This window comes from Diadema antillarum, unplaced genomic scaffold (assembly GCF_040938485.1).
Source record: "Diadema antillarum isolate AM-2024a unplaced genomic scaffold, OU_Dant_1.0 scf00000164, whole genome shotgun sequence".
Classification (NCBI taxonomy): Eukaryota; Metazoa; Echinodermata; class Echinoidea; order Diadematoida; family Diadematidae; genus Diadema; species Diadema antillarum.
The window spans coordinates 95,631-123,065 of record NW_027271053.1 but is presented as its reverse complement, the minus strand read 5'-3'; the positions used below and the strand labels follow the sequence as shown (position 1 = coordinate 123,065).

Here is a 27,435-nt window from a genome sequence, read left to right as displayed (position 1 = left end):
TGCTGCCCGGACACGCTGTCTCCGAGTCCGATTTTGATCTCTAGTCCCGTCGTGATCGAGATCAGCTTGGGCGAAAGATTAGGATGTGATGTCTCACTCAATTATCATCTACGGTTAAAGACAGTGTATTTTCTGTGTTCGTTTGACGAGAAAGCCAATACAATTCAACTTTTTATTTCTGAGAAGTAGGGCAGCTCGCATTACTGAAGTTTACTCAATTTGCGTGTCCTTTCTTCATTCATGAGGCGGTTTTGTTAAGTGCAGCAACTCTGATATTCTCTTGTCCCATAAGCTTATACATCATTTCAAGATAGCGACTCGAGGATTTGAATATATTCCATATCGTCATGTTCCACTGATTTCCCCATTAAAAGGTACGTCCATCGATTAACCGTGTCTTCAAGCATACTGTCACGTATTATAAATCCAAATCTAAGATATAAAACTCAGTCAAAACTCAGCCTTATGATGGAGTCGGTGGGATATTCGCAGCGTGTTGGCCAAAGCACCTCTAGCGATGAAACCGTGATCGAATCAGGGAGCAGAGTCATCTTGTGGTGTGTTCCACGCTCGATCTCCACGGCTTTGACGAAGTGCTTGAGTGCCGTTGACGGGATCGAAGTCTGGTTCGAACCGTTTTGGCGCTGTCTGGCCATTGAGACCCCTGGAACGGCTCTGAGCCGCAGTAAGTCCGGTGCAGAGGAGGAGAATAAACTCACGGATACCAAAACTTGTCAGCAAGCTAAAACAGTCGATACCAATTACACTCAAGAGACAGAGCAAACTTTCTCGTAAGTAGGCTTGTCGTATAAGGACTCTGTGATTCAACATTTTTCTTCAACTTGTGACGTGCCACATTATTTTACTTCAAGTTCATTTGACTTTGTTTTTTGATTGCGTGACACAGACTTAATGAAAACTTGCCAGCCGACTGATGGGAATACCCTGATTTTATTACCGTGTTTAAACAAAACAGATTAAAAAAAGAACAAGTAGGCCAAATTTGATGGTCCTCGTTGACGTTTGCTTAAAGCCACTATTTACCATTGGGAGCAGTGATCTTAAAAATGTTCGAATTATCACATTAATTGATGCATATGCATAGTTCAGTTGTATCACAAAACAGCCTATATAAAAAATTGGTAATAAAACCGCAAATATAAGGAGATATTACACTTTCCTTAATAAAACGTAACTGTAAACGGTTTTTTCTGGAAACGTTATTGAAAGAACTATTCACATTTTGTATATTTAACAACACTTAACATGGATTATACTGATAAAAAATATTCATTTGGTTGTTTCTATCTCTAACTCATATTCTAGAACTATTTGAAGCACTAAAGCTGTTTTTTTTTCACCTGCAAATGATATATGATTATATAGATAATATATACAATGAGATCAATGAAGTGTGCGCTAATTCACGTTTCTCGCTTCTCAGTTAAATCATGCTGAATATATCAATCTTGACATACGTTTCGTCAGCAAAATCCCCTGCCAGTGTTTATTTCTTTATGATTACTTCATTCTTTGCCCTGTACCATTATGAATGACAGCGCCAACAGGTTCGAATTGTTCCAAAGATACCCAATTTTATAGACTGTATTTTTTTCTTGGAAAGTATCTAGAATATGGTAAAATTTCCTACATAATTTAATTATCATAATTTGCTGGCATGGTCATGTACATAGAATATGGCGTTGATCTTCTAAAATTTTGGTGGAGCTTAATTCCTTTAAAGTATAAGGTTCTATAAAAGAATTTCCTTGAAATAGTGAGCCCCAACGCTGTTTCCCGTATAAGTAGAGAGTGGGCATGTGAAAGAGAAGGAACACTAACTATTCCAAAGTGCAGTTTTGAGAAAATACAGTGTATATTCTGTGCATGCATCACGTATAGATACGCAAATTTGCTTAATCACAGAATAGAAATATCATTTGCCCGGCACAAACAGATATGAGACTGTTAACACTGTTGCTATTGACTATTGGCAGCACGTTTGTTGGCATGAAAATGGTACTTTTAGTTGGGATGGCCTGGCCGAGAAGGTAAATGTCTGCAAAAGTACGTCGGTGCGGCGAGAATAAGACTCGTTTTGACTCATATCAGCCATATATTGTATAAAAGAAACTGTCCTAAAAGCTTGAATGCTTAATCTGTCTCTGTACCCTCCCCCCCCCCCCCCGACAATTCTTGGCTGTCGACAATAGTTTTTGGAAACCTCCGGCAACTCTCTGGCAAATGTTTCCTGTTGGCCATTGATAACTTTCTGAAGAAAGCGAAGAATTGCTCATCACCATCTTTGCTATAATGCGGTTTTGATATAGGCTCACATAAATATACAGGCTGTTTGACCTCGTATATAAATCCATCATGAAATCAAATCTTCGAAGTAGACTGTTTGATTTTGCTGCAACACGCATTTTCCACAGACACCTGCCCGAGTATACTCGGGACTCGTCTTCAACGGGTTAAGCACACCGATTCATTTACGTTGAAGACTTTCGCCGATGCTCCTTTCCCATGACAAATGTATTGCAACATTACTGATTGACAAATTGCCCTATTATATTCACCGGCGTAATTACGCATGAATTAATCAGTGTTTTAGTAATCACCATGATTTTGAAAAAAAAAAAAATCAGGGACATACACACTCGGGCTGCATGGATTCGAACCAACGACGTCCTGGTCACCGGCTTCCACCCGACAGCCAGTGCTGGTTCTAACCCTTACAGCATGCAGCGGGTACTACTAATAATAATACAAAATATTTATAAGGCGCTTAATTCGGATGTTTCTAAGCGCACAGTTTACCGGAAAATTAATATTTAGTCCATTACTGCGTAAAAACACTGATTACTTCAGTGCTGATTTATGTTGCATACGTTACACTAGAAAGAACTAGATAGAACCCTTGAAGTGTGAGCGCGGTATAAAGGCCTTTGTTTTTGTTTTGCGCTGGAGACCTTTTTTTTTTTTTTTTTTGCTCGTCAGCTGAAGAAACCAGGAAGTGATACCCTACAGAACTGCAGAAGTTGTACAAACCTTTTTTTTTTCTTTTTGCTTGTTAGCTGATGAAACCCGGAAGTGGTACCAGAAGTCTGAAGTGGCCCCCCATTTTTGAAAACGTGGCGCCGGCCATGTGATATAGGGCAATTCGTCAATTATTTGCAATGAAAACAACCCGACGCAAGAATTTCATTGATAAGGAATATATATATATATATATATATATATATGTGTGTGTGTGTGTGTTTGTGTGTGTGTGTTTGTGTGTGAAGACTTTTATTGCAAAATGAGCTAAGCGCCATTTTTAGAGCAAAATAAACTCTTTTCAGTAATACCTCACTTGTCACATAAAAAGGAATATTCTAGTAGTTATACTTAAAATATCCGATATTTTCTTATAATTTTCTTTGTTTTTGGGGCAGCTTTAATCACAAATGTCTCAACTTAACAAGAATGGAGTTAGCTCATTTTGCGATAAAATTCTTCATTGTATGTACATGTATTGTGCTCTGTATTTTTATTTCTGTGACAAAATGTAGCTTTGTGCACGATCGTGGTATCTTTAAATATTAGTTTCTAACAACGTCAGATACATAACAGACCAGCTCTGGGATGCTCAGGATGCAAACAATAATGGCAAAAAAAAAAAACAAAAAAAAAAAAACAATGATAGCAATACAGAGAGACTGAGTCTTATTTTCACACTCATGATCACTATTTAGTCACAAGAGCAAAATAGTCAAAGTTTCATCAAAAGCGGAAATATGAATGAGAGTGTAAGGGCCTATATGGAATGACAAAATCTAATATCTTTTCACAAATTAATGATATTGGACATGCTCACAACCACACATGTTAAATTATGAGCTAACAACGTCATCTCCTCGCTGTGATCCTTTGGAGTTCCACATTACCATCTCTCCTGACTTTTTTTAAGAGACCTCTAGGGAAATGGCATGCTTTGGCGAAAACTTGCTGTAAAACTGTAGTTCTACTTATTGAATAGTGATGACTCTGAAATGAAGTTAGATTTGCCGAATAATACAATACGAAATTACATTTCATCATATTTCACTGAACAACGGAATGACAGATTAAAACCATCGCTTGTTCTCATTTGCGAAAGTAATTGTGAGAGCTGTGGTGCCTCAAATGTGCGCAATTGAAAAATTCTGCTACATATTGTTGTTTGCGCAGTTATTCTGTCATGAATGCATGTTGACTAATGAATTTAATGTTTGCCTCCGATTTAATATATACAGTTATTCCTCCGTCAAACATCGTTTGGAAAACTCAACAAGCCGTCACGTCTTTGTCAAGGACATATCAGTCGCCATGACGAGAGTAAATTTTGAGCACCTTCCCAAAGGCTACAGACATACCTTCCTGATACGCCATCCTCTTCGGGTGTTCGCATCACTTCGGAAGGCCGTCACTTCTTCGTTTTCCGATCTTGGTCTGCTGCGGGACTCGGCAAGGGATGAAGCGACATTTGACATCGGTCGAGATCATCCACTGGGAGATGGCTCTCAGATGGGAGTCAGAGAGACCTATGAACTCTGGAAATACGTTCGTGAGAATTTGGAAAGCGACCCGATTGTGATCGATGGGGACGAACTCTTGGCGAATCCTGCCGAAGTGCTGTCGAAGTATTGCGAAGCCGCGGACTTACCTTACGACAAGTCGCTGCTCACTTGGGACGCGTCAGTGGCAGTGCTGAACAAGTGGATCATTGTAGGTGATGGGTCACTCGAAAAGTTGATCCCATTCTACGGGAGGGCATTGAGGAGCAGCCATTTTTCAACTCCCAGCGAGATACCGTCTCGAGATCATGTGACCCCTGACGTTATCAGATGTACAGATGAGGTCATGAAATATTACGAAGAAATGTATCAATGTAGACTTAAACCATGACTTAATAAAAGTCAGATAGGCAACCTTCGTCATTCGACGTCAGTTTAACTGCAGATGGCATCGTTTGTTTATCATCTGTTTTCAGAACAATTGTAAAACATTAGCATGCAAACTACTGTCAGTTCTCAAATTTTGAATAGGAATATTATGTAATACAGTATACTGCATCTTGATTTTGTAGAATTTTATAAAGTATTTGAAAATACTTATCAAAAGAATACCCATCAGCCTATTATTTGACGCAGGAAAGAGTTAATTGTAATGAAAGTTGTAATGTTATAAACAGCAGCTCAACAAATGCCTGATACATAGGTCAACATTACTTAGTATTTGAATATTGGCTGATCATCTTTCCCAGAAGCCTTTCATAATCTCCAGTAAATGATCACATGATAACGATCATAGTTGCACACTGCTCATTTGCTTTGAATGCAAACTTACCTTATCTCTCATTATACAAAAGAATGCAGGCCTACATAGATAGAGGAGATCCAGAACAGATATTTTGGTGGTTTTTTTTTTTGAAAATAACTTTAATGACTTTATGTTTGTAAAACGATGGGCAAGACTACGGATGCAGGACTCGCGAATATTTTCCTGTCCGTCTCCACGCCGTATAACTACCTCTCGATATCAATACCTCCGCAGGTTACTACCTCTGTAGTATTATGATTTAAATACTCGTATCTTCCAGAGGCGGATCCAGGAATCCCGTAAAGGAGAGGCGCCTTTACAAAATTAAAGGGGGGGGGGGGACGCACGTGCCCCCCATTTTTTCTTGTTATTTCTTTTGTTTTAACCAAAAATAAAGAGGGGGCGCACGCCCGGTGCGTCCCCTCTGGATCCGCCACTGTCTTCTATTGTCTTGTTGTCATGTCAGTCTTGTATCTTATATCGTTCTGTTGTCACTTGTCTTGTCTCTGTAGTGGGCTTCCGAATCTGGATAGTATATTTTGTGTCGATTTTCTTCTTCAGAGGGCCCACTTACAAGCATTGTCTTTTCAGTGGATACTTTCGTACAGTGCATATACAGTTACTGCTCCCCTTGGTGATTTGTAATGTTCTGTCATTACAATGATGTAATTTAAACCATTAGCAAGCATGCAATACCGTCTTCCTTGACAATAATCTTCTTAAAAGAACAGACTTAGGGTGACGTTACACACTTATTGAAAGTTAGAAACTAATGTAGTATGTAAGTATGTAAGACATTTAGAAATGTAATATGTTATTATATGTATGTATATCCTGGACAATTTTATTAGATTGACACTTAGCTCTTACATTGTAGAAATAAAATTTGTATCCTGGTCAAATATGAAAATCATTTGTGTGATGGACGCTTAAACACTTCGAAATGTAATATGTACATTGTATTTTGTATTTTTTTATATTGTAAACTGACTGTTTTGGGTGCACCCTTACCACTCTATTGTATGTTCTGATTTTGAAAAATGTAATATGATATTTGTGATTGAAAGCCGAAGAGATAATAATAATAATAACATTAATAATAATAATGATGATGATAATAATAATAATAATAATAATGATAATAATAATAATGATAATGATAATAATAATAATAATGATAATAATAATAATAATGATAATAATAATAAATGTATAAGGGTTCGTTGGATCATTATCTGAGAGTTCTGTTAATCACTGTATTAGTTGTACGTACATTGTATTACTATATACAATGTAACTTGTTCACTGTTAGTACAGCTGTACTGTAAGTATGCCATTACCTGCAATGTGCTCAGAATAGGACCAGAATACAGGCCCGTAGCCAGGATTTTTCAAGGGGGGGGGGGGGTGCGGTCACTAAAAAAACGGACCTTCGGTACCAATACCAATGATCACACACACACACACACACACACACACACACACACAATTATATATATATATGTATATATATATATATATATATATATATATATATTCTTTGGACGACCGAACTACAAAAGTTGTATAAGAATTTGCGCGCGAAGCGCGCCGCAAATTGTGAATTTTGACTGTTTTAATGACGTTTTAAAGTCTCGAGGAAATTTGTATTTTTGTCTGTTGCATGCAATCGCGTTACGGTATTTCATCTAGGAAATAGTAAAAACTCATTTTGCCAGGAAGTTGCAAAGTTTAATTGTGTTCGAGACTCTGCGCGCGTAGCGCGCCGCAAAATTGAGAATAGTGATTTTCCTGGTGTTGTTTTAACTTTTATTTTTTCTATTGTATACCCGCGTTAGCAGGCCTGAAGCCAGGATTTTTAAAGGAAGGGGGGATTGCGTTAATTAACAAAACGGTCCTTTGATACTGTCCCGGGAGGGGTAGCGACAATTAAAAGGTGGACACCATGCTCATACATGGACTTTCAAAATGGCCCCTAAACGAGTAATGATCATATGATTTTTTCGGGCCTTAAAAACAAGTATTCCTTAAATGTTTCCTGCACCCTAAAGAAGTACTTCATCATGATTGAACAATATACCATTTTCCCAAATTTCGGCCTTTTTGATACCCTTTGATTATATACGCTCGTACATCACACTTTCCATCTAATCCGTGAGAAAAAACGACCCCTATTACGCGTTTTCTTTAGCGAGTATGGTCACGGCGTCCACCTTTCAGTTGGAGTTTTCCATCCCATTGGATGCTGTTTGGAAGATGAAACATTCACTTTACTATACAGTATATCAGCCGTTGGTATGCGAGTTTGTCAAAAACGAAAATAAATAAGAAAATTTTTAAAACAAAATGAATTGTAAATGTGAACCATTTATATTTTGCCTCCTTGTGGTAGGATATTTCCAGCATTTCCGAACTTTCAAATAATCATTTTAGATTTAATAATATTAAAGGTAGTAGATCCGATTCGCAAACATCTCCAATATCAGTCAAATGTCATATTAACCATCATGCTAAGAAGGTTTTCTTTGTGAAATTTGGAGGTCAGTGAAATTCAAAAATTAAACATCCGTTAGCCATTGGAAGAAGTTGAGTGCAAATTCAGACCTCAGGCTTAGTGCTCAGATGTTTTCCTATTTGATTTGATCTGTCTTACTGTGCACACTAAGATACATACTGGAATGGTTATTTCTTATTTATTAAATTATAGTAGCATATTTGGTTACCAGCTGTCTCTAGGCATTTTCGAATTTGGGCTGCAAAGAGATCCACTACCTTTAAGTTAGAAGAGAGATAAGTAAATAATGATAAAATAAACAAACAAAAAAGAATGAGTTTCTTTTGTCATACTATCTGACAAACTTTTTACTTTACTATTTTACTTCATAGCTCAGCACTTTCCATTCTCTCTCATACCCTCTTACCCATTACATTTAAATGAAATGCAACTAAAATGAGTTTTCGTGCCTGCATAATACTCTTTGGAAATTATAAGTGAAAATGTTCTTAGGTTTTGGCTCACTTTAAAATGAGAACCAATAGAACTGTCACAACATGAGAAAATGTATAAGTAATAATCAACACTACATTTCCGAATTTGGCCTGCGAAGAAATCCGCTACCTGTAAGTTAGAAAAGAGATTAGTAAATAATGATAAAATAAACAACAAAAAAGAATGAGTTTCTACCGCCGTATCCAGAACAGAGCCTGAAACGGTGCAGGCTCAAGAAATCGTTTGTACTATAATACGTCTTGAAGTACTTTGTGACACTGTTGACTCAGACTTCTACAAAGCTGTAAGTGAGAATTGTAATCCAATCCGACTCATTACCTGAGATATTTATGAAAATATATCAATAAAGAATGTAAATTAAATAACGACGCGTCACAATGCAGTCTAACGCTCTCACAATGCTATCATACATAGGGTTTTTCACTGACTGTTTTTACTCCGGAGCTCTTGCAATATTCAGGCTTTTGTAATACTATCTGACAAACTTTTTACTTTACCATTTTACTTCATAGCTCAGCACTTTCCATTCTCTCTCATACCATCTTACCCATTACATTTAAATGAAATACAACTAAAATGAGTTTGCGTGCCTGCATAATACTCTTTGGAAATTATAAGTGAGAATGCTCTTAGGTTTTGGCTCACTTTAAAATGAGAACCAATAGAACTGTCACAACATGAAAAAATGTATAAGTAATAATCAACAGTACATTTCCGAATTTGGCCTGCAAAGAAATCCGCTACCTGTAAGTTAGAAAAGAGATTAGTAAATAATGATAAAATAAACAACAAAAAAGAATGAGTTTCTACCGCCGTATCCAGAACAGAGCCTGAAACGGTGCAGGCTCAAGAAATCGTTTGTACTAATACGTCTTGAAGTACTGTGTGATACTGTTGACTCAGACTTCTACAAAGCTGTAAGTGAGAATTTTAACCCAATCCGGCTCATTACCTGTGTTTTTATGAAAAATATGAATAAGTGTGTGTTTAAAAGCATTAGATTATGCACGGAGATCGTACAGTTACTTGATAGATGATCTTTTCTCGAATGTTGGTACTAGCAAAAGGGCTAGAAAAAGCAGCTGTTATAATTCGTTAGGCTTGCATAATGGCCCAATGAGTGTTACAAGAGAACTGGAGTAAGACAGGCCTTTCATTTTGTTTTGCCTCTCCTGATCGTTCGTAAGAAATGCTAATTCATGACCACCTTTTCACAATTTGATTGGAGCATGCATTCATAATGGAAAATAGTTGACATAATAATCTATCCCCAGGCATTATCATGCCAACATGTACTTATATATGTACTATATCTTTGTGAGACGTAGATATAAAATGTCTCAGGTTTTTGATTATAGTAATTTTGAGGAAATTTCTTTAATTTTTATCATATATGTAAACTTGAGGCTATTAGATTTTCATCCACTTACCTCTGTTCATGTGAAAAAATGCAAGTGTCAACCTCAATGTCATCCACGAATCGCACGTACTCGGGCGGCCAGTGGGAAAAAAAACACCGGTCACACGCGCCAAGGGCCATGGCATGCAGTGCCAATATAATAATAGCTCGCACAAATTGATACATAACATTTGTGATTGTGTGCATGGGGACGATCCGATGGTTCATACAACAAAAGGGTTTCGTACAATTATTTTTAACATTGTTAAACGTACTCTTCCACATTTACGTAGCATATAATGTGTCTTTATATTTATTTGGATTGTTATCTTGAGAATTGCTAAAAACCGTTATTATGAAAAAGTGGACCTTTCAGAATTTGGGGGGGGGGGGGGGGGTGCGTACGCACCCGACGCACCCCCCTGGCTACGGGCCTGGAATAGGACCATGAGCCTGGTATTATTTCAAAAATGTTCTTTGTTTTCGTCACGTATGAAGATGTGGCTGCTACTAAATATTTCGCTATTCTTGTCAACTTTGTTCCTTTCACGATGTCCATGCCGTTTACATTTAGTCTTATACACAAAAAGAATACGCTTGTTGTCATGGTAGTTAATAAACCCCTACTTAATTAAGCTCTTAGAATACCGATTCGCTAATAACTAGTGCTAATCAAACGCTAGCTCTCAGAATAAGGCCCCAGAACAGAAAGTTCACCAACATAGTAGGCTTACATTTATTGTGGGAAAGTAGGCCTATACACTGAAATTCTACAAGTTTCACAGAAACTACTTTCACGTTATCATGCTACAGTGAAAGTAGCTTCGCAACCATGCAATCGCGCAAAATTAGATGAGGTGTTATGGCTTTACAGCTGACACTCATTAAATTTCATTGGATATTCAACAAAAAGAGCAAATATTAAGAGGAACAGAGCAAGGATTATGTGCCAAAATAATTTCGTATCTGTTGATCCTATGCGATTGTTTTCGATGTATCGCGAGTCCCAATAAACTTTGAATAGGGCGCACCCTATATTTGCACAAAGTTATGTGTTAAAGGCATGATTTATCATTTGTAGATGAAACAAAAACCCAACATTGGTGCGTCAAAATAGGAACAAGTATAATCAATGTTAAGTATTGTTAACTGTACAAAATGTGAACAATAGTTATAATAAAAATGTGTCCAGACTAAACCGTCTACAATTATATGCAGTAATTAGAAAAATAGTGTATCTCCTTGCGTCATTGCAAAAAAAAAAATGTATATATATATATATATATATATATATATATATATATATATATATTATGGTAAGATGTTTTGTGATACAAGTGACCTAAACGAAAGTGATGTCTTGAACATTTTTTTAAAATCACTACTCCCAAATGTGTACAAGACCTTGCACACTCACACAGATATCCCGGATACTTGTGCATTACACATCACATGATCTGATATATCAGGGACGTGGAAGAGAAACCTCCTTGGATATATCCAGCAAGTGGAAAACTTTGTGCCTGCATAAGATCATGATATCTATCATCTCTCTTCGTCTGAAGTAGGCCTACATGTCCACCTTTGGTATGGAAGTAGCGCTGATCATAATAAGAAGGGAGCAGGACAGAAGGAACACAAGATGAGAACGAGATGGAAGAAAGAGAGAAGGATGGAAGGAATGGGGGGGGGGTGGGGTGAGGGCGGACGTGTATGATACAAGGAGGGAAATTCATCGATAGACGATCCTTTTCTTTATGGACTCGTTCGCTCTCTTCGTCTTCTCTCTCTCTCCTCTTCTCTTCGTCTCTTTCCGTAGTGACCTCCATGCGAACCTCCTCCGTTGCCCTGTGTCACAACGTCCCATCTCTCGTCTCTCTTCCCCTGTCCCTCTTGAATACCTTTCGTCTTTGTGCTCACAAAAACAAACGTGTTAAATTTCAGCAGCATTTCACAACGGGAGATCCCCAACTTATCCCGAGACCGGGCCAGGCAGTTTTCGGGGGATGACCACAGAGCAGCAATGGTGTTTATTTTCGGAGGATCGGTAACTCGTGGCCCTTTCCAGTTGAGTTTGGCAAGAAATATAAGTCTTTTGATACTCCAAGCAGTCATATGTGCCGCTGTTCCGAAGGTTCATTTACACATGGGCTCGTTATTTCGAAGATTCGTATTTCCGAAAATGAAATAATAATTTCAAAGGTTTGTTAGTACGCACCTTTTTATTCATTTATTAATTTTTGCGTTTTCTTTTCTTTTCTTTTTTTCTTTTGCTTCGCGAACCCTAGAAATAACGAACCTTATTTCATTTTCGGATTAACGAACCTTATAGGAAAAACGAACTTTTATTCATTGTCGGATAACATCACTTGGAAATAACGAACGTCACCCCAATGAACAACCTGTACCAGCAGAACACTAAACGCAGCAAGTTACCATGGCAACAAGTGAGATTATGGCGTCATCATCGACCACGCCGACAAACGACAGAAATATAGTTGGTCAGAACAAATTGAACTGAAATTCAATATTAGAGGAGACAAGAAGCTCACTTTCAAATTGACGTGTAATAAACTCATCTTTAAGCGCTCAGAGGCCTCTCTAGCATTATGCTGCTGTATGCCCTCAGACGTTCTACATTATTGTCATTTTATACATTCCTATTCTAGTATTGTAGTTATCATCGCCTTAGAATCTTGAAAAATTCTGTAGGTTTCTATCGATTTTATACCACTCTCTGCCGGAGATGTTTCATAAGTACATGTTTGTTGCCATTTACTTCATAATTTGTCAGTGATTGGTGTGTATATCATGTCCTTTCTTAAAAGTCACATGGTGGAAATAAAAATGGAGTGAAGCGAAACAAAACAAAATCTCAGCCAGGCAAGTCTGTTTCATTACTGCGCTGTGTTGTCAAGGAGGTAGATTACCCATTGCATCACCAAAATATACCGAAACAGCGAGAAGGTCATTGCTTCAAAAGACGAACACGTGAGTTCACCAACGCCAGAGTCAACTTGCAGGTGATTGGTACTAGTACACGGGAGGTCAAACGGGGTCATTCAACCTCCGGGTCAGGTACCACCTGGTGCTGGGCTACAAGAAAATCAACTGACAGAATGTCAAAGGAGATAATGATGCCACAGAGATGGGAGATGGGGAATAGCAACATTAACATTTTCGTCTGTAAAGATATAAGTTACGTTCAGACGGTAGGCCCTAACCTCGAGGTTAGGAAACCTCGAGGTTTAGCTCTTGCCCCCTAACTACGACGTGTGTCCACACGACGAATCGTAACCTCGAGGTTACGAAACTTCGAGGTTAAGCTTCTGCCCCCCGTAACTACGAGTGGGTCCCACTCGATGTTAAAACCACAAAACCGGAAGTTTAAGCCCACATTGCTAACAAGGCGTCTATTTATTCTTTAGTCCAACCCTGTCGGACTCGCTTACAGGTACTCTTTTTCTCTGTCATGATATGCAGAGATAGCACTGCACTGATGACTTTATGCTTTTATGAAGATATTCGTCGAAAACATTTCTTTTTTAGCGTCGGAGAAGAATATAGAATACAGTAGCGAGTTCGACATGTTCAGTTTCAGAGATCAAGCGCATGGGAAGAAAAGATGATGTTGTTGTGTCGTGCGTCATAGGTTTTTCACGTGTAGTGTATTTGTGGTGTACGTTTGGGAGGTTGACCCGGAAGCAGAGGGAAATTGTGGGGGGGCTGGAGTTTACGGCGAGGTCACTCTTAACTTCGAGTTCGTTGTTTTTTGTGTCCACACGGTGCTTAACTACGAGTGGGGACCCCCCGCGGCTCGTGGTTAGAGCGCTAACCATAAGATTTCTCGTGGCTCGAAACATCGAGCAAACCTCGAGGTTTGCTAACTATATACGAGTGCGTCTTCACGGTCCCTAACTACAAGCTCTAACCTCGAAGTTTCCTAACTTCGAGGTTAAGGGCTCCCGTCTGAACGTAACTATAATAATAATGTCATGTTGATCAAACCCCATGACGCCATTCATAGGAACTAAAAAAACAAACAAACCAAAGGATCCATCGAATATCGTAACTATCCAGATAACACTTTACGAACTTTCATGCATAAGCTGCCATTACAATCACGATATCTATTACCTGGATAAGTACTCGTTTTTAATAATTCAAGAAACAACACTTGCCTTGAACATGTTGAATAGCCATCTCTACAAGACGGATTCATGAAAGTTTCCATGTTATTGGAAACTGTTAGAGCGCGATTCAGTGTCCTACATTGTAAATAATTATGATCTACAAGTTGCTGTCCACGAACCTCAAGGTTCCGCTAAATTTTTACCCATGTGTGAAGATGTCTGACTCGCATAAACATAAAAGATCTAATGGTCTCTGCCCTCCGTTTTGTTGCGATCTATAACCTGACCACAAATTTACACAGCATCCTAATATACAAAAAAAAGAGGAAAGTTCTATAAACGACCTTGTAGTATACCTCACTGCTTCTATTTTCAACATCTTTAATATCTGCTCATGAAGGTTTTTTTTTCTTTGTGTGTTGAGGCATTGCTTGAAGGGGCATTATTCTGACTCTTCTAGATATGCACGTTCCTCTGTAGTTATTCGATATAAGGGCCTAACCCATGCCAGATCATGCAAAAATAACATTATCATGCCACGTGTTTGCTGTGCCAGTTTGTATCATTATTCCCATGAATGGTTATGATTATGACTACATAACAGGTCATAAGTTGTGAAGTTGTTCAAGTCGTAATTTATGAACCATCATTGTTCAAAAGGAAAGCAAATAGAAAAATAATTGAACAAACAAAACAAAAAAAGGATCAAAACGAAATCAACAGAAGAAAACACAAATAACAAACAAACAACATATACACAACAAACAAACAAACAAATAAACAAACAAACAAGCAAACAAATACACAAATAAGAAATAAAAAAGTATATGAAAAATGAGAAACTTGACAATAACTGACAGTTATCTTTCCATACCAGAACACTGATCACCCGATCACTGACTTGCTCCCCTGCATATGAAGAAACGATAGTAATATTACACTTGTCGTTTGGCCTTTGCGGGTCAGGTGTTGAGTGCAGAGGTTCCAAACTGACCCTGCCAACTCCCCCGCATCGACTTTCTCGAGAACCCGGGTGCGTCCCGGAACTGCTTTTGGGGATCACTATACATTACAAACGCTGCGTGTGACACGAAGAAACACCGGATCTCAGGATATAAAACTCGGCTTCGTCCAGGGAGCGGGTTACTCTTCACCTTGCTATCAAACAATGGAAGGTGTTGGCTGGTAGGCTCTGCCCAGCAGGTCGGTGAAACCTACTAACGCGCATCCAGGTTCTTACATCATTCAACCACCACCAAATACTCATCCTCGTCGTCATCATTGTCATCATCATCAATTCAAACGTGACTCCTCGTAGTGTATGAATTACGCTTATCTCTCCTTGTTATTTTGTAGTCCGTAGACGACGATTGCTCACCAGCGTTAGTTCTGAAAGTTGAATTTTACAATCAAGGGAGCTTGCGATCACCGGAACGAACGATGACGATCTCCAGACGATGGAAGGCTGTCAATCTCTTGAGAATATTCCTCATGTCTTCACTGTTTCTTGTTATCTCTGCTGAGCTTTCACATCGGCAAACTCGTCAAGTTGGAGGTAAGACAAACTTATATCAAAAGAAACAAATAACAAACACGAAGGGAGAACAGTAGTAGTAATTATGATATTAATGATAGTAAGGACAGTCATCACTGTGGTTATCATGTAGATGATAATAATATCATAGTCGTTAGCATGGTCGTCATCAATGTGATTATCTCAAATATTCGTAATGGCAGAAGAGGATGATAGTCGCAGCATTAGACAGAAAGATCCGTCTGCCCAGAAGAGTCTTTTTTTTTGTTGACGTTATCGCTCTCCTCCGGAGACATCGGAGGGGATTCCGTGAAGCCAGAGGCAGTCTCGGCGGAACATATCCCCGACGACCAGATACAGACCGATCTTTCGATCAATCGCAGCATGTATCTATCTACATCTTACAACGCACTATCGAAATCTGCGGTATGATTATAGTTTACGAGGACAGAAAGTCAAACACACATACAGGTACACACGAAATCCTTCTATTGTCAGGAGTACTGTGAATGATTTTGAACTTGTGCAATATCTTGTATCGACTGATTTTTCTATGAAAAATACATAAATGAAAAAAAAAAGAGATAAAGTAGGAGCTTTGAAAAAAAAAAATAACCCGTCATTGCTTTAAACAAACAACAACATTATAAAATCAAGGGTTCGTTTTGTCAATAATCTGGTAAATTAATGTTTTTCATCCCCTCAAGCGTTTGAGAAGGAATTCAATTTTTTTTTTGAAATAAAAAGTGTAAGCTTCCTCCTTTCTCCGCATTGATAATGTAATTTAACATGTTTTCTGAAAAAGGTAGGCCTATTTCAATTTTTTTTAAAAATTATGGTAGCGATATGAAAATACGCAGAATCATCTTTATAATTATTTTCTTTGATTGTTGTCCATGCATGACGTCACGAAATCTTGCAGTCTTCTCATCTAGCAACGGGCAGCACCGAGATTTTTATTTTTTCAAACTCATAACTAATATGAAGGAAAGTTTATCATACTTAACCGATGTGTTCTACTGATATTGCTGCAATTACTCAATCCGCATTGCATTTGTGTTCATTAACCTTTAACAAGGTGATAGCAGTGTCTCCATAAGTGATGACGCCCATGATGATCCATGTTATTATAGTGGAGCCTGCAGTACTTGTATACATAAACATTGCTTGGCGTGATCCCTTACTTAACTTGGTCTTTAACCCTTTCTGTGGGATTTTCTGTGCCACTATCGGCACTCAAAGCAAACAAAGCAGAGGCGGATCCAGGAATTCCGTAAAAAAGGGGCGCCTATACAAAATTAAAGGGGGAAGAGGGCGCACGCGCCCCCATTTTTTCTGTTTATTTATTTTGTTTTAACATCAACAACAACAACAACAACAACAACAACAACTAAAATAAAGGGGGAGGGGGCGCGCCCGGATCCGCCACTGCAAAGGGTTAATGTGACGGTATTTTTTCTGGCACTCCCCCGTTTCTACGCCTCGTGAGGTAGTTTCGAGATCAGCCCAGTCCTGTCACAGTTAGCTGATGCTACGATTAATTGGCTTATAGATACAATTCCCACCCTAAAGAAGCAACGAACAGATTTGCTGTTTGTGTGCAGGCCAACGGGAGGCTTTATGATAATGATAATGATAATGATAATTTTTATTTATCCATGATAGCCTCTTCAGTGTTGCCACAGCGCTACCAGAGGTCCCTGCCACTATCATTACCGTATAGATGTAGCGTTGTCAGGTACCCATTTATACACCTGGGTCGAGAGGGACATGGTGGATAAAAACATTTTGTCCAAAAACGGAGTAATGGGTTTTGTTCAGTTTGGGCGCAAAAGTGTTGTTTTACTTACTCTACATTGAACTCATGAATGAATGATCAACGCAAGGTTATTAAAAACAACAATAACAAGTCAACAACAACATGGCATTTTCCGAAAGATATTTTTTTTTCTCACTACGTCATATAGGCCTATTCATGAGAAAAGCTCTTTGCATTTCCATCAGCTATAGATCTAATTCTAATCGCGATCGCCGCTCCCCACCCCAGCATCACAATCAGGCCATTATCCCCCAAAAAGTTTGGTTTCAGACCCCAAGAAAAAAATAGAAATTAGGGTGTATGTTTTGATGCAAAGCATGCCATGCTGTAACCCCGTCGCGGGGCGCTGTAACACAGTAACAGCGCCCCGAAGCAACCCATGCAATTTTAGGAAGCACTCAAATGCATAACCCCGTCGCGGGGCGCTGTAACACAGTAACAGCGCCCCGAAGCAACCCATGCAATTTTAGGAAGCACTCAAATGCACTGCAACACGTAAACAACTCACCGCTCAAAAGGACACTTGGATTCGCAACGAAAAGCCACATGATATAAAACCATTATTGTTGAACAATAGAAACGACTATGTATTTCTCACCATTACCTCCGAAAACAAGATAAATAGTCATCTTTGAGACCGTCTAGTCGAGATACTGTCCGTTCGCCGTTTTGAACGTATCACGCAAATATACTGATCTGCGCATGCGCAAATGAATATTCATATTTTACGTCATCTGCCATATGTACAATGTTGCTCGTATTTGGTTCTCGGTCTCATTTAATAAAGGACACTTGTTCGTACCAATACGATAGGTATCATGGAGTTCAAAGATGCTCTAAGTGAAGTAGAGGAGGATGCAAAAAGAATTAAGTTCAAAGTGGAGCAAATAGAAATTATCAAGAACGCAGTGAAACAGAATGACACCTTCCTAATGTTGCCAACTGAGTTTGGCAAGAGTGCTTGCTTTGGTTTCATCACCAAATCTTGGAAGTTGGATAAAGCAGGGCTGCACACTAACCCATTTTTTTTTTTTCTGCCGGTCCAACCTGTCTCTGTCGGATCAGTAAATATCCATTTTTCCTCCCCATTTTTGTACTGGTCGGAACAGAAAATTTACTGGTCAACAACAACCTGAAAAAGCATTAACTGGCTTGCAAATTTATTTTCATGTTTTTGTCGACAATAATATTACCTCCCCCCCCCCAAAAAAAAAATACATTTTGCAAATAAACATTTTGTAAACTCAAGTGCCTTGTTTACGGATCATTTTCTTGAGAAGGAACAAAAAGGAATCATTTGTGAATTGATTTGTTGATACGAAAAGGAAGTAAAAAAAAAGAAAAAAAGAAGGGACTGAAATGCGGTTTTTAACTTTCCTCCGAAAATTTCTTCCCGTATCTTGGCGTTCTTGAAAGTACACTGCAGGGTCGAATTTGTAATGCTTTGTACTCCTATCTCTTCTTCGTGTATAGAACCATTTTAAAAGAATTGAATGTTTGTGAATCAAAGTGTTAAATGATTATGAACAAAATCAGATTGTATCAAATGCGTGTGTGACTTTTTGTCAACATCGGCGCACGTAGAGTAACACGCGTTACTTAAGTTCTGCGCTTTTCACATTTTTGGTGCTCAGCTGGATTGTAATGATTATATGAATTATTTTTGCTGTATAGTATTTTCTGATGCACGTGCCAGAAGGGGTTCTTTATTTTTCTCCCGATAATCTTTTCGCATTTGTGCATGCGCTCTTGAAAGGTATACGGCAGCATACGGCATCAGGGTCAAATTCACGATCCTTTTTGCGCTTATTTCTACCTCAAATATCAGCGGGATTGTGACGATTTCATGAACTTTACTTCGGATCACTGTTCGGATGTAATCTGTTGTGATGAACACACCAGAATTGTTGACAATGCGCCCTTTATTTTGCTCCGATAATCTTTTCGCATTTCGTAAATGCGTCCTCTCGGATTAGAAGAAATGATACGGCCGAATTCATGATTCTTTTTGCACCTCTTGTTCTCCTCAAACTTCAACGGGATTGTGATGATTTCATGAATCATTTCGGCTGTAATTTTTATAATGCACGCGCCAAAAGAGGTTTAAAATGTGTCTTATTTTTCTCCCGAATTTGTGCATGCGGTATGCGTTTTTGAAAGATACACAGCATGCAGGGCCAAATTCACGATCCTTTTTGCGCCTATTGTTTCCTCAAATTTCAACGGGATTGCCATGATTTCATGGATTATTATTCGGCTATAATCTTAATGATTCACGTGCCAAGAGGGGTTGAAAATGTGTTCTTTATTTTTCCCCGATAAAATCTTCGAATTTCGTAAATGCGTTCTTGAAAGATCATAACACGGCCGAATTCATGATCCTGTTTGCGCCTATCAATTTAATATCAGCGGGATTGTGACGATTTCATGAATTCCTACGGCTGTAATCTTTTACTTTGCACACACCAAAAGGGGTTGAAAATGTGTCCTTTTATACTTTTTACCGATATTCTCTCCCACATTTCGTAAATGCGCGTCCTCTCGGATTAGAAGGTATTCACGGCCGAATTTATGATTCGTTTTGCGCCCATATTGTCTCCTCAAACTTTAACGGCATCGCGGTGATTTTATGAATTATTTCGGCTCTAATCTTTTGTGATGCACACACCAGAAGGGTTGAAAAAACATTCTTTATTTTTCTCCCGAAAATCTCTTCGGAATTATTCATGCGTTTTTTGAAAGACAGTATTCAGGGCCGAATTCGATATCCTTCTTGCGCCTATCGTTTCCTCAAATTTCAACGGGATTGCCATGATTTGATATTCGGCTGTAATCTTTATGATGCACCACCAGAAGGGGTTGAAAATGTGTCTTTTATTTTTCCCCCAATAATCTCTTCGCACTATTCGAATATCACGATTTTTTTGCGCCTATTTCTATACCTCAGATATCAGCAGGATTGCGATGATTTCGTGAATTCTTTCGGCTGTAATCTATTGTGATGCACGCACAAGAAGGATTGAAAGTACATAGTTTTTTTTTCCCGATAATTTCTTCGCATTTGTGCATGCGTTTTTGATAACCAACATGGCACGCAGGACCGAATTCAAGATCCTTTTCGCGCCTACTGTTTCCGCAAATTTCAACGGGACTGCGATGATTTTATGATTTTTTTTTAAATTTTTTTCTCGTCACATTTTGTGCATGCGTTCTTGAAAGGTAAACAACAGGACAAATTTCGTTATCCCTTTTGTGCCTATCTTCATTATGAGACCATTCTGAAGGAATGAAATGAAAACAAACGCAATCAGATCTTTATACTGCTGTAATTTTTTCAATTTTTCTAAAAATCTGCACAAGTAAACTCGTTCTATCATGTCATCTGCCACGCTGCTGCAAAGCCGGGATCGGATCATGGGTTAAAAAAAGGCATGAGTGAAATGACCACAGAAATGCGTGCGCCTCTACGAATACATACTCCTTGTCTGATGGCATGACCGCCGATCGCAAGCAAACGAACGATGTAAACGCGTTGGGGAATACCGGCATGCATTTCAGCAGTATTGTACATACACTTATGTATAAGGCTTAAAAGGGTATTGATCAAGCAACACAACATTAAAAAAAAAAAGCCATGGGGAGCAATGGAATACAATCCCAATGACCATGTGGATGGATCTGAAAGGGTTAATTTCTAGTTTTTCATTAACCAATCCATTATGCCTTTAGGATGAAAGCCAATCTAAAATTTTATCAATTTCACGACAATGATAAAAAAAATCCAGCAGAACAGTGCAAGAATGATAAAAATCGGATAAAAGATAAGGAAGTTATGACATTTGAAATTTCAAAAATTTTCAGAAGACACTTCTTGTCCCATTGCTATGAATGAATGAATGAATGAATGAATGAATGAATGAAAATGAATGAATACTCAAGAGTCAATTTTATTTATCTGTATGTCACAGTACATAGAAATTTAGCTTCCAATTCTTCCAACTTGTTACACACAATAATTATGAAACACACACGCACGCGGACACACACACACATACACACAATCAAACAGAAAGTGACAAGCCTGACAGAAAAAGAAAGACAGGAAGGATCTCCTCTCATGCGATAGAAGTCTTGGGGGGGGGGGGGAGGTCTCTCAATAAATAATCAAACAATTCTCAACTATTGGAAATAAACAAAACATGTATGTAACAGAAGTGTATTCAATTCAAATCACAGTAGAAAATGAACATGAAGCAAAAATGAATATGAGTCCCCAAGAAGCAAAGCTTGTGAGTGGAGCCCATTGTGAATGTACAACATTTAATAAAACTATAATGTACAGTGTGAAAGGAAACTTGATCTACATAGATGAGACATCTGGGGCATTTCCTCTGCAGACTGGGGAAAAAAATAAAAAACAAAACAAAACATACCCTCTATCATGAAAATCACCTATTATTTTCTTAATCCTTCACATCTCCAGATGTTCATTATGTGTGCACTTCCTTTATTGCAAATAAATAATGAACCACACATTCGAAATGCGCTTTAAAAACGAAATAAATAAGTGCCGGTAGGCCCGATAGTAAATCATCGCCCAGCATGCATTCTATTTGTTACGTCTCATGAATATTCATTTCAGTTCTCAGCGAGCCGTCCGGTTTTTTTCCACACGCATACATTACCTATTACAGTATGTGCTACGTTTTATCCATATTAGCGCATGCGCTGTGTAAGTCATACTACAATACGAAATGCGGTAGGACTATAAAAACCTCGGATAAACTCTTTCACAGGGCTCTCAAAACAGATCATATTGTAAATCGACTTCGCCTGCCGTGATTGTAAGTATCTTATCTAAGAGTAAGGCCACTAATTTCGGTATAAAACCCTCTATTTTGGTCTCTGGTCACGTAAATGCTTAGCCATATCAGGTGCTTCCGTGACAGGATAGGTTTGCTGTGCGACCCCTTTACGGTACGTATTTGTCCGTATGGGGTCGCTGCTGCGGTTACATGACGGACGTGCAACGCAGATGGAAAATGTCCTGCGAAAAGAGTACCAGCATGGCTAACCGCAGCAGCGACCCCATACGGACAAATACGTACCGTAAAGGGGTCGCACAGCAAACCTATCCTGTCACGGAAGCACCTGATATGGCTAAGCATTTACGTGACCAGAGACCAAAATAGAGGGTTTTATACCGAAATTAGTGGCCTTACTCTTAGATAAGATACTTACAATCACGGCAGGCGAAGTCGATTTACAATATGATCTGTTTTGAGAGCCCTGTGAAAGAGTTTATCCGAGGTTTTTATAGTCCTACCGCATTTCGTATTGTAGTATGACTTACACAGCGCATGCGCTAATATGGATAAAACGTAGCACATACTGTAATAGGCAATGTATGCGTGTGGAAAAAAACCGGACGGCTCGCTGAGAACTGAAATGAATATTCATGAGACGTAACAAATAGAATGCATGCTGGGCGATGATTTACTATCGGGCCTACCGGCACTTATTTATTTCGTTTTTAAAGCGCATTTCGAATGTGTGGTTCATTATTTATTTGCAATAAAGGAAGTGCACACATAATGAACATCTGGAGATGTGAAGGATTAAGAAAATAATAGGTGATTTTCATGATAGAGGGTATGTTTTGTTTTGTTTTTTATTTTTTTCCCCAGTCTGCAGAGGAAATGCCCCAGATGTCTCATCTATGTAGATCAAGTTTCCTTTCACACTGTACATTATAGTTTTATTAAATGTTGTACATTCACAATGGGCTCCACTCACAAGCTTTGCTTCTTGGGGACTCATATTCATTTTTGCTTCATGTTCATTTTCTACTGTGATTTGAATTGAATACACTTCTGTTACATACATGTTTTGTTTATTTCCAATAGTTGAGAATTGTTTGATTATTTATTGAGAGACCTCCCCCCCCCCCAAGACTTCTATCGCATGAGAGGAGATCCTTCCTGTCTTTCTTTTTCTGTCAGGCTTGTCACTTTCTGTTTGATTGTGTGTATGTGTGTGTGTGTGTCCGCGTGCGTGTGTGTTTCATAATTATTGTGTGTAACAAGTTGGAAGAATTGGAAGCTAAATTTCTATGTACTGTGACATACAGATAAATAAAATTGACTCTTGAGTATTCATTCATTTTCATTCATTCATTCATTCATTCATTCATTCATTCATAGCAATGGGACAAGAAGTGTCTTCTGAAAATTTTTGAAATTTCAAATGTCATAACTTCCTTATCTTTTATCCGATTTTTATCATTCTTGCACTGTTCTGCTGGATTTTTTTTATCATTGTCGTGAAATTGATAAAATTTTAGATTGGCTTTCATCCTAAAGGCATAATGGATTGGTTAATGAAAAACTAGAAATTAACCCTTTCAGATCCATCCACATGGTCATTGGGATTGTATTCCATTGCTCCCCATGGCTTTTTTTTTTAATGTTGTGTTGCTTGATCAATACCCTTTTAAGCCTTATACATAAGTGTATGTACAATACTGCTGAAATGCATGCCGGTATTCCCCAACGCGTTTACATCGTTCGTTTGCTTGCGATCGGCGGTCATGCCATCAGACAAGGAGTATGTATTCGTAGAGGCGCACGCATTTCTGTGGTCATTTCACTCATGCCTTTTTTTAACCCATGATCCGATCCCGGCTTTGCAGCAGCGTGGCAGATGACATGATAGAACGAGTTTACTTGTGCAGATTTTTAGAAAAATTGAAAAAATTACAGCAGTATAAAGATCTGATTGCGTTTGTTTTCATTTCATTCCTTCAGAATGGTCTCATAATGAAGATAGGCACAAAAGGGATAACGAAATTTGTCCTGTTGTTTACCTTTCAAGAACGCATGCACAAAATGTGACGAGAAAAAAATTAAAAAAAAAATCATAAAATCATCGCAGTCCCGTTGAAATTTGCGGAAACAGTAGGCGCGAAAAGGATCTTGAATTCGGTCCTGCGTGCCATGTTGGTTATCAAAAACGCATGCACAAATGCGAAGAAATTATCGGGAAAAAAAAACTATGTACTTTCAATCCTTCTTGTGCGTGCATCACAATAGATTACAGCCGAAAGAATTCACGAAATCATCGCAATCCTGCTGATATCTGAGGTATAGAAATAGGCGCAAAAAAATCGTGATATTCGAATAGTGCGAAGAGATTATTGGGGGAAAAATAAAAGACACATTTTCAACCCCTTCTGGTGGTGCATCATAAAGATTACAGCCGAATATCAAATCATGGCAATCCCGTTGAAATTTGAGGAAACGATAGGCGCAAGAAGGATATCGAATTCGGCCCTGAATACTGTCTTTCAAAAAACGCATGAATAATTCCGAAGAGATTTTCGGGAGAAAAATAAAGAATGTTTTTTCAACCCTTCTGGTGTGTGCATCACAAAAGATTAGAGCCGAAATAATTCATAAAATCACCGCGATGCCGTTAAAGTTTGAGGAGACAATATGGGCGCAAAACGAATCATAAATTCGGCCGTGAATACCTTCTAATCCGAGAGGACGCGCATTTACGAAATGTGGGAGAGAATATCGGTAAAAAGTATAAAAGGACACATTTTCAACCCCTTTTGGTGTGTGCAAAGTAAAAGATTACAGCCGTAGGAATTCATGAAATCGTCACAATCCCGCTGATATTAAATTGATAGGCGCAAACAGGATCATGAATTCGGCCGTGTTATGATCTTTCAAGAACGCATTTACGAAATTCGAAGATTTTATCGGGGAAAAATAAAGAACACATTTTCAACCCCTCTTGGCACGTGAATCATTAAGATTATAGCCGAATAATAATCCATGAAATCATGGCAATCCCGTTGAAATTTGAGGAAACAATAGGCGCAAAAAGGATCGTGAATTTGGCCCTGCATGCTGTGTATCTTTCAAAAACGCATACCGCATGCACAAATTCGGGAGAAAAATAAGACACATTTTAAACCTCTTTTGGCGCGTGCATTATAAAAATTACAGCCGAAATGATTCATGAAATCATCACAATCCCGTTGAAGTTTGAGGAGAACAAGAGGTGCAAAAAGAATCATGAATTCGGCCGTATCATTTCTTCTAATCCGAGAGGACGCATTTACGAAATGCGAAAAGATTATCGGAGCAAAATAAAGGGCGCATTGTCAACAATTCTGGTGTGTTCATCACAACAGATTACATCCGAACAGTGATCCGAAGTAAAGTTCATGAAATCGTCACAATCCCGCTGATATTTGAGGTAGAAATAAGCGCAAAAAGGATCGTGAATTTGACCCTGATGCCGTATGCTGCCGTATACCTTTCAAGAGCGCATGCACAAATGCGAAAAGATTATCGGGAGAAAAATAAAGAACCCCTTCTGGCACGTGCATCAGAAAATACTATACAGCAAAAATAATTCATATAATCATTACAATCCAGCTGAGCACCAAAAATGTGAAAAGCGCAGAACTTAAGTAACGCGTGTTACTCTACGTGCGCCGATGTTGACAAAAAGTCACACACGCATTTGATACAATCTGATTTTGTTCATAATCATTTAACACTTTGATTCACAAACATTCAATTCTTTTAAAATGGTTCTATACACGAAGAAGAGATAGGAGTACAAAGCATTACAAATTCGACCCTGCAGTGTACTTTCAAGAACGCCAAGATACGGGAAGAAATTTTCGGAGGAAAGTTAAAAACCGCATTTCAGTCCCTTCTTTTTTTCTTTTTTTTTACTTCCTTTTCGTATCAACAAATCAATTCACAAATGATTCCTTTTTGTTCCTTCTCAAGAAAATGATCCGTAAACAAGGCACTTGAGTTTACAAAATGTTTATTTGCAAAATGTATTTTTTTTTTTGGGGGGGGAGGTAATATTATTGTCGACAAAAACATGAAAATAAATTTGCAAGCCAGTTAATGCTTTTTCAGGTTGTTGTTGACCAGTAAATTTTCTGTTCCGACCAGTACAAAAATGGGGAGGAAAAATGGATATTTACTGATCCGACAGAGACAGGTTGGACCGGCAGAAAAAAAAAAAAATGGGTTAGTGTGCAGCCCTGCTTTATCCAACTTCCAAGATTTGGTGATGAAACCAAAGCAAGCACTCTTGCCAAACTCAGTTGGCAACATTAGGAAGGTGTCATTCTGTTTCACTGCGTTCTTGATAATTTCTATTTGCTCCACTTTGAACTTAATTCTTTTTGCATCCTCCTCTACTTCACTTAGAGCATCTTTGAACTCCATGATACCTATCGTATTGGTACGAACAAGTGTCCTTTATTAAATGAGACCGAGAACCAAATACGAGCAACATTGTACATATGGCAGATGACGTAAAATATGAATATTCATTTGCGCATGCGCAGATCAGTATATTTGCGTGATACGTTCAAAACGGCGAACGGACAGTATCTCGACTAGACGGTCTCAAAGATGACTATTTATCTTGTTTTCGGAGGTAATGGTGAGAAATACATAGTCGTTTCTATTGTTCAACAATAATGGTTTTATATCATGTGGCTTTTCGTTGCGAATCCAAGTGTCCTTTTGAGCGGTGAGTTGTTTACGTGTTGCAGTGCATTTGAGTGCTTCCTAAAATTGCATGGGTTGCTTCGGGGCGCTGTTACTGTGTTACAGCGCCCCGCGACGGGGTTAGTCCGTCATGCTGCTTGTATTACGTACTCTAGCAGACGACGCTATACGCTAAGCACTGGTTGGCCTTGGGCGAGTGCGAGCACGAGTGAACATTCCATACATCAGCAATGCACAGCACACATTAGCACACATTGCGAGAATTATGGGGGCCCGCAAAAGAGGTGCAGTTCTATTTCGTGGTGAATGCCATAATAATTGTCGAAGTTGCTCAAACTTTGAAGAAGGTCCAGAGTTGTTCTGGGGTGTCTCTGTGCTGTGGCACAGTCAGGTGAGTAGTTTGCTTCGTAGTTTGTACCAAATTACACACTGCGTATCAGTGCGTAGCAGTAAACTTTTAGTTCTACATCAATGATACACAACAGTCCCACACGTACAATTACAAGTAGGTTCTAAGTGGTGATTTGAAAGCAACTACTGTAAAAGTGGTCTCTTTCGCGTACAGAAACTTTCGCGGTTTCCATCTGTGCCGACTTTTTCGCGTGTGTTTAAATTCGCGGTCGGTAATGATAGCGTTGTAACA

General features: G+C 38.6%; 2 protein-coding genes across 2 annotated transcripts in view; both read left to right on the top strand.

The window, feature by feature from the left end:
• Nucleotides 1-361: 361 nt before the first annotated feature.
• Nucleotides 362-6,479, top strand: LOC139722382 (uncharacterized). The gene is made up of 2 exons (XM_071633690.1): nucleotides 362-791; nucleotides 4,278-6,479. Exons 1-2 carry the CDS (start codon nucleotides 466-468, stop codon nucleotides 4,927-4,929), a joined length of 978 nt encoding a protein of 325 aa, XP_071489791.1. The 5' UTR covers nucleotides 362-465; the 3' UTR covers nucleotides 4,930-6,479.
• An 8,762-nt stretch (nucleotides 6,480-15,241) lies between these two features.
• LOC139722364 (scavenger receptor cysteine-rich domain-containing protein DMBT1-like) overlaps nucleotides 15,242-27,435 on the top strand; it is a 45,719-nt gene continuing 33,525 nt past the window's right edge. The window contains exon 1 of the mRNA XM_071633670.1: nucleotides 15,242-15,440. Coding sequence (XP_071489771.1) covers nucleotides 15,326-15,440 — 115 coding nt within the window. The 5' untranslated portion in view covers nucleotides 15,242-15,325. The remainder of the gene's footprint in view (nucleotides 15,441-27,435) is intronic.

What these genes read in the sequence shown, in the direction of transcription:
- LOC139722382 (XM_071633690.1), top strand. Translation starts at nt 466, where the DNA reads ATGATGGAGTCGGTGGGATATTCGCAGCGTGTTGGCCAAAGCACCTCT. An exon ending in GAGACAGAGCAAACTTTCTC is followed by an intron (nt 792 to 4,277) that starts GTAAGTAGGCTT and finishes TAATATATACAG; the next exon opens with TTATTCCTCCGTCAAACATC.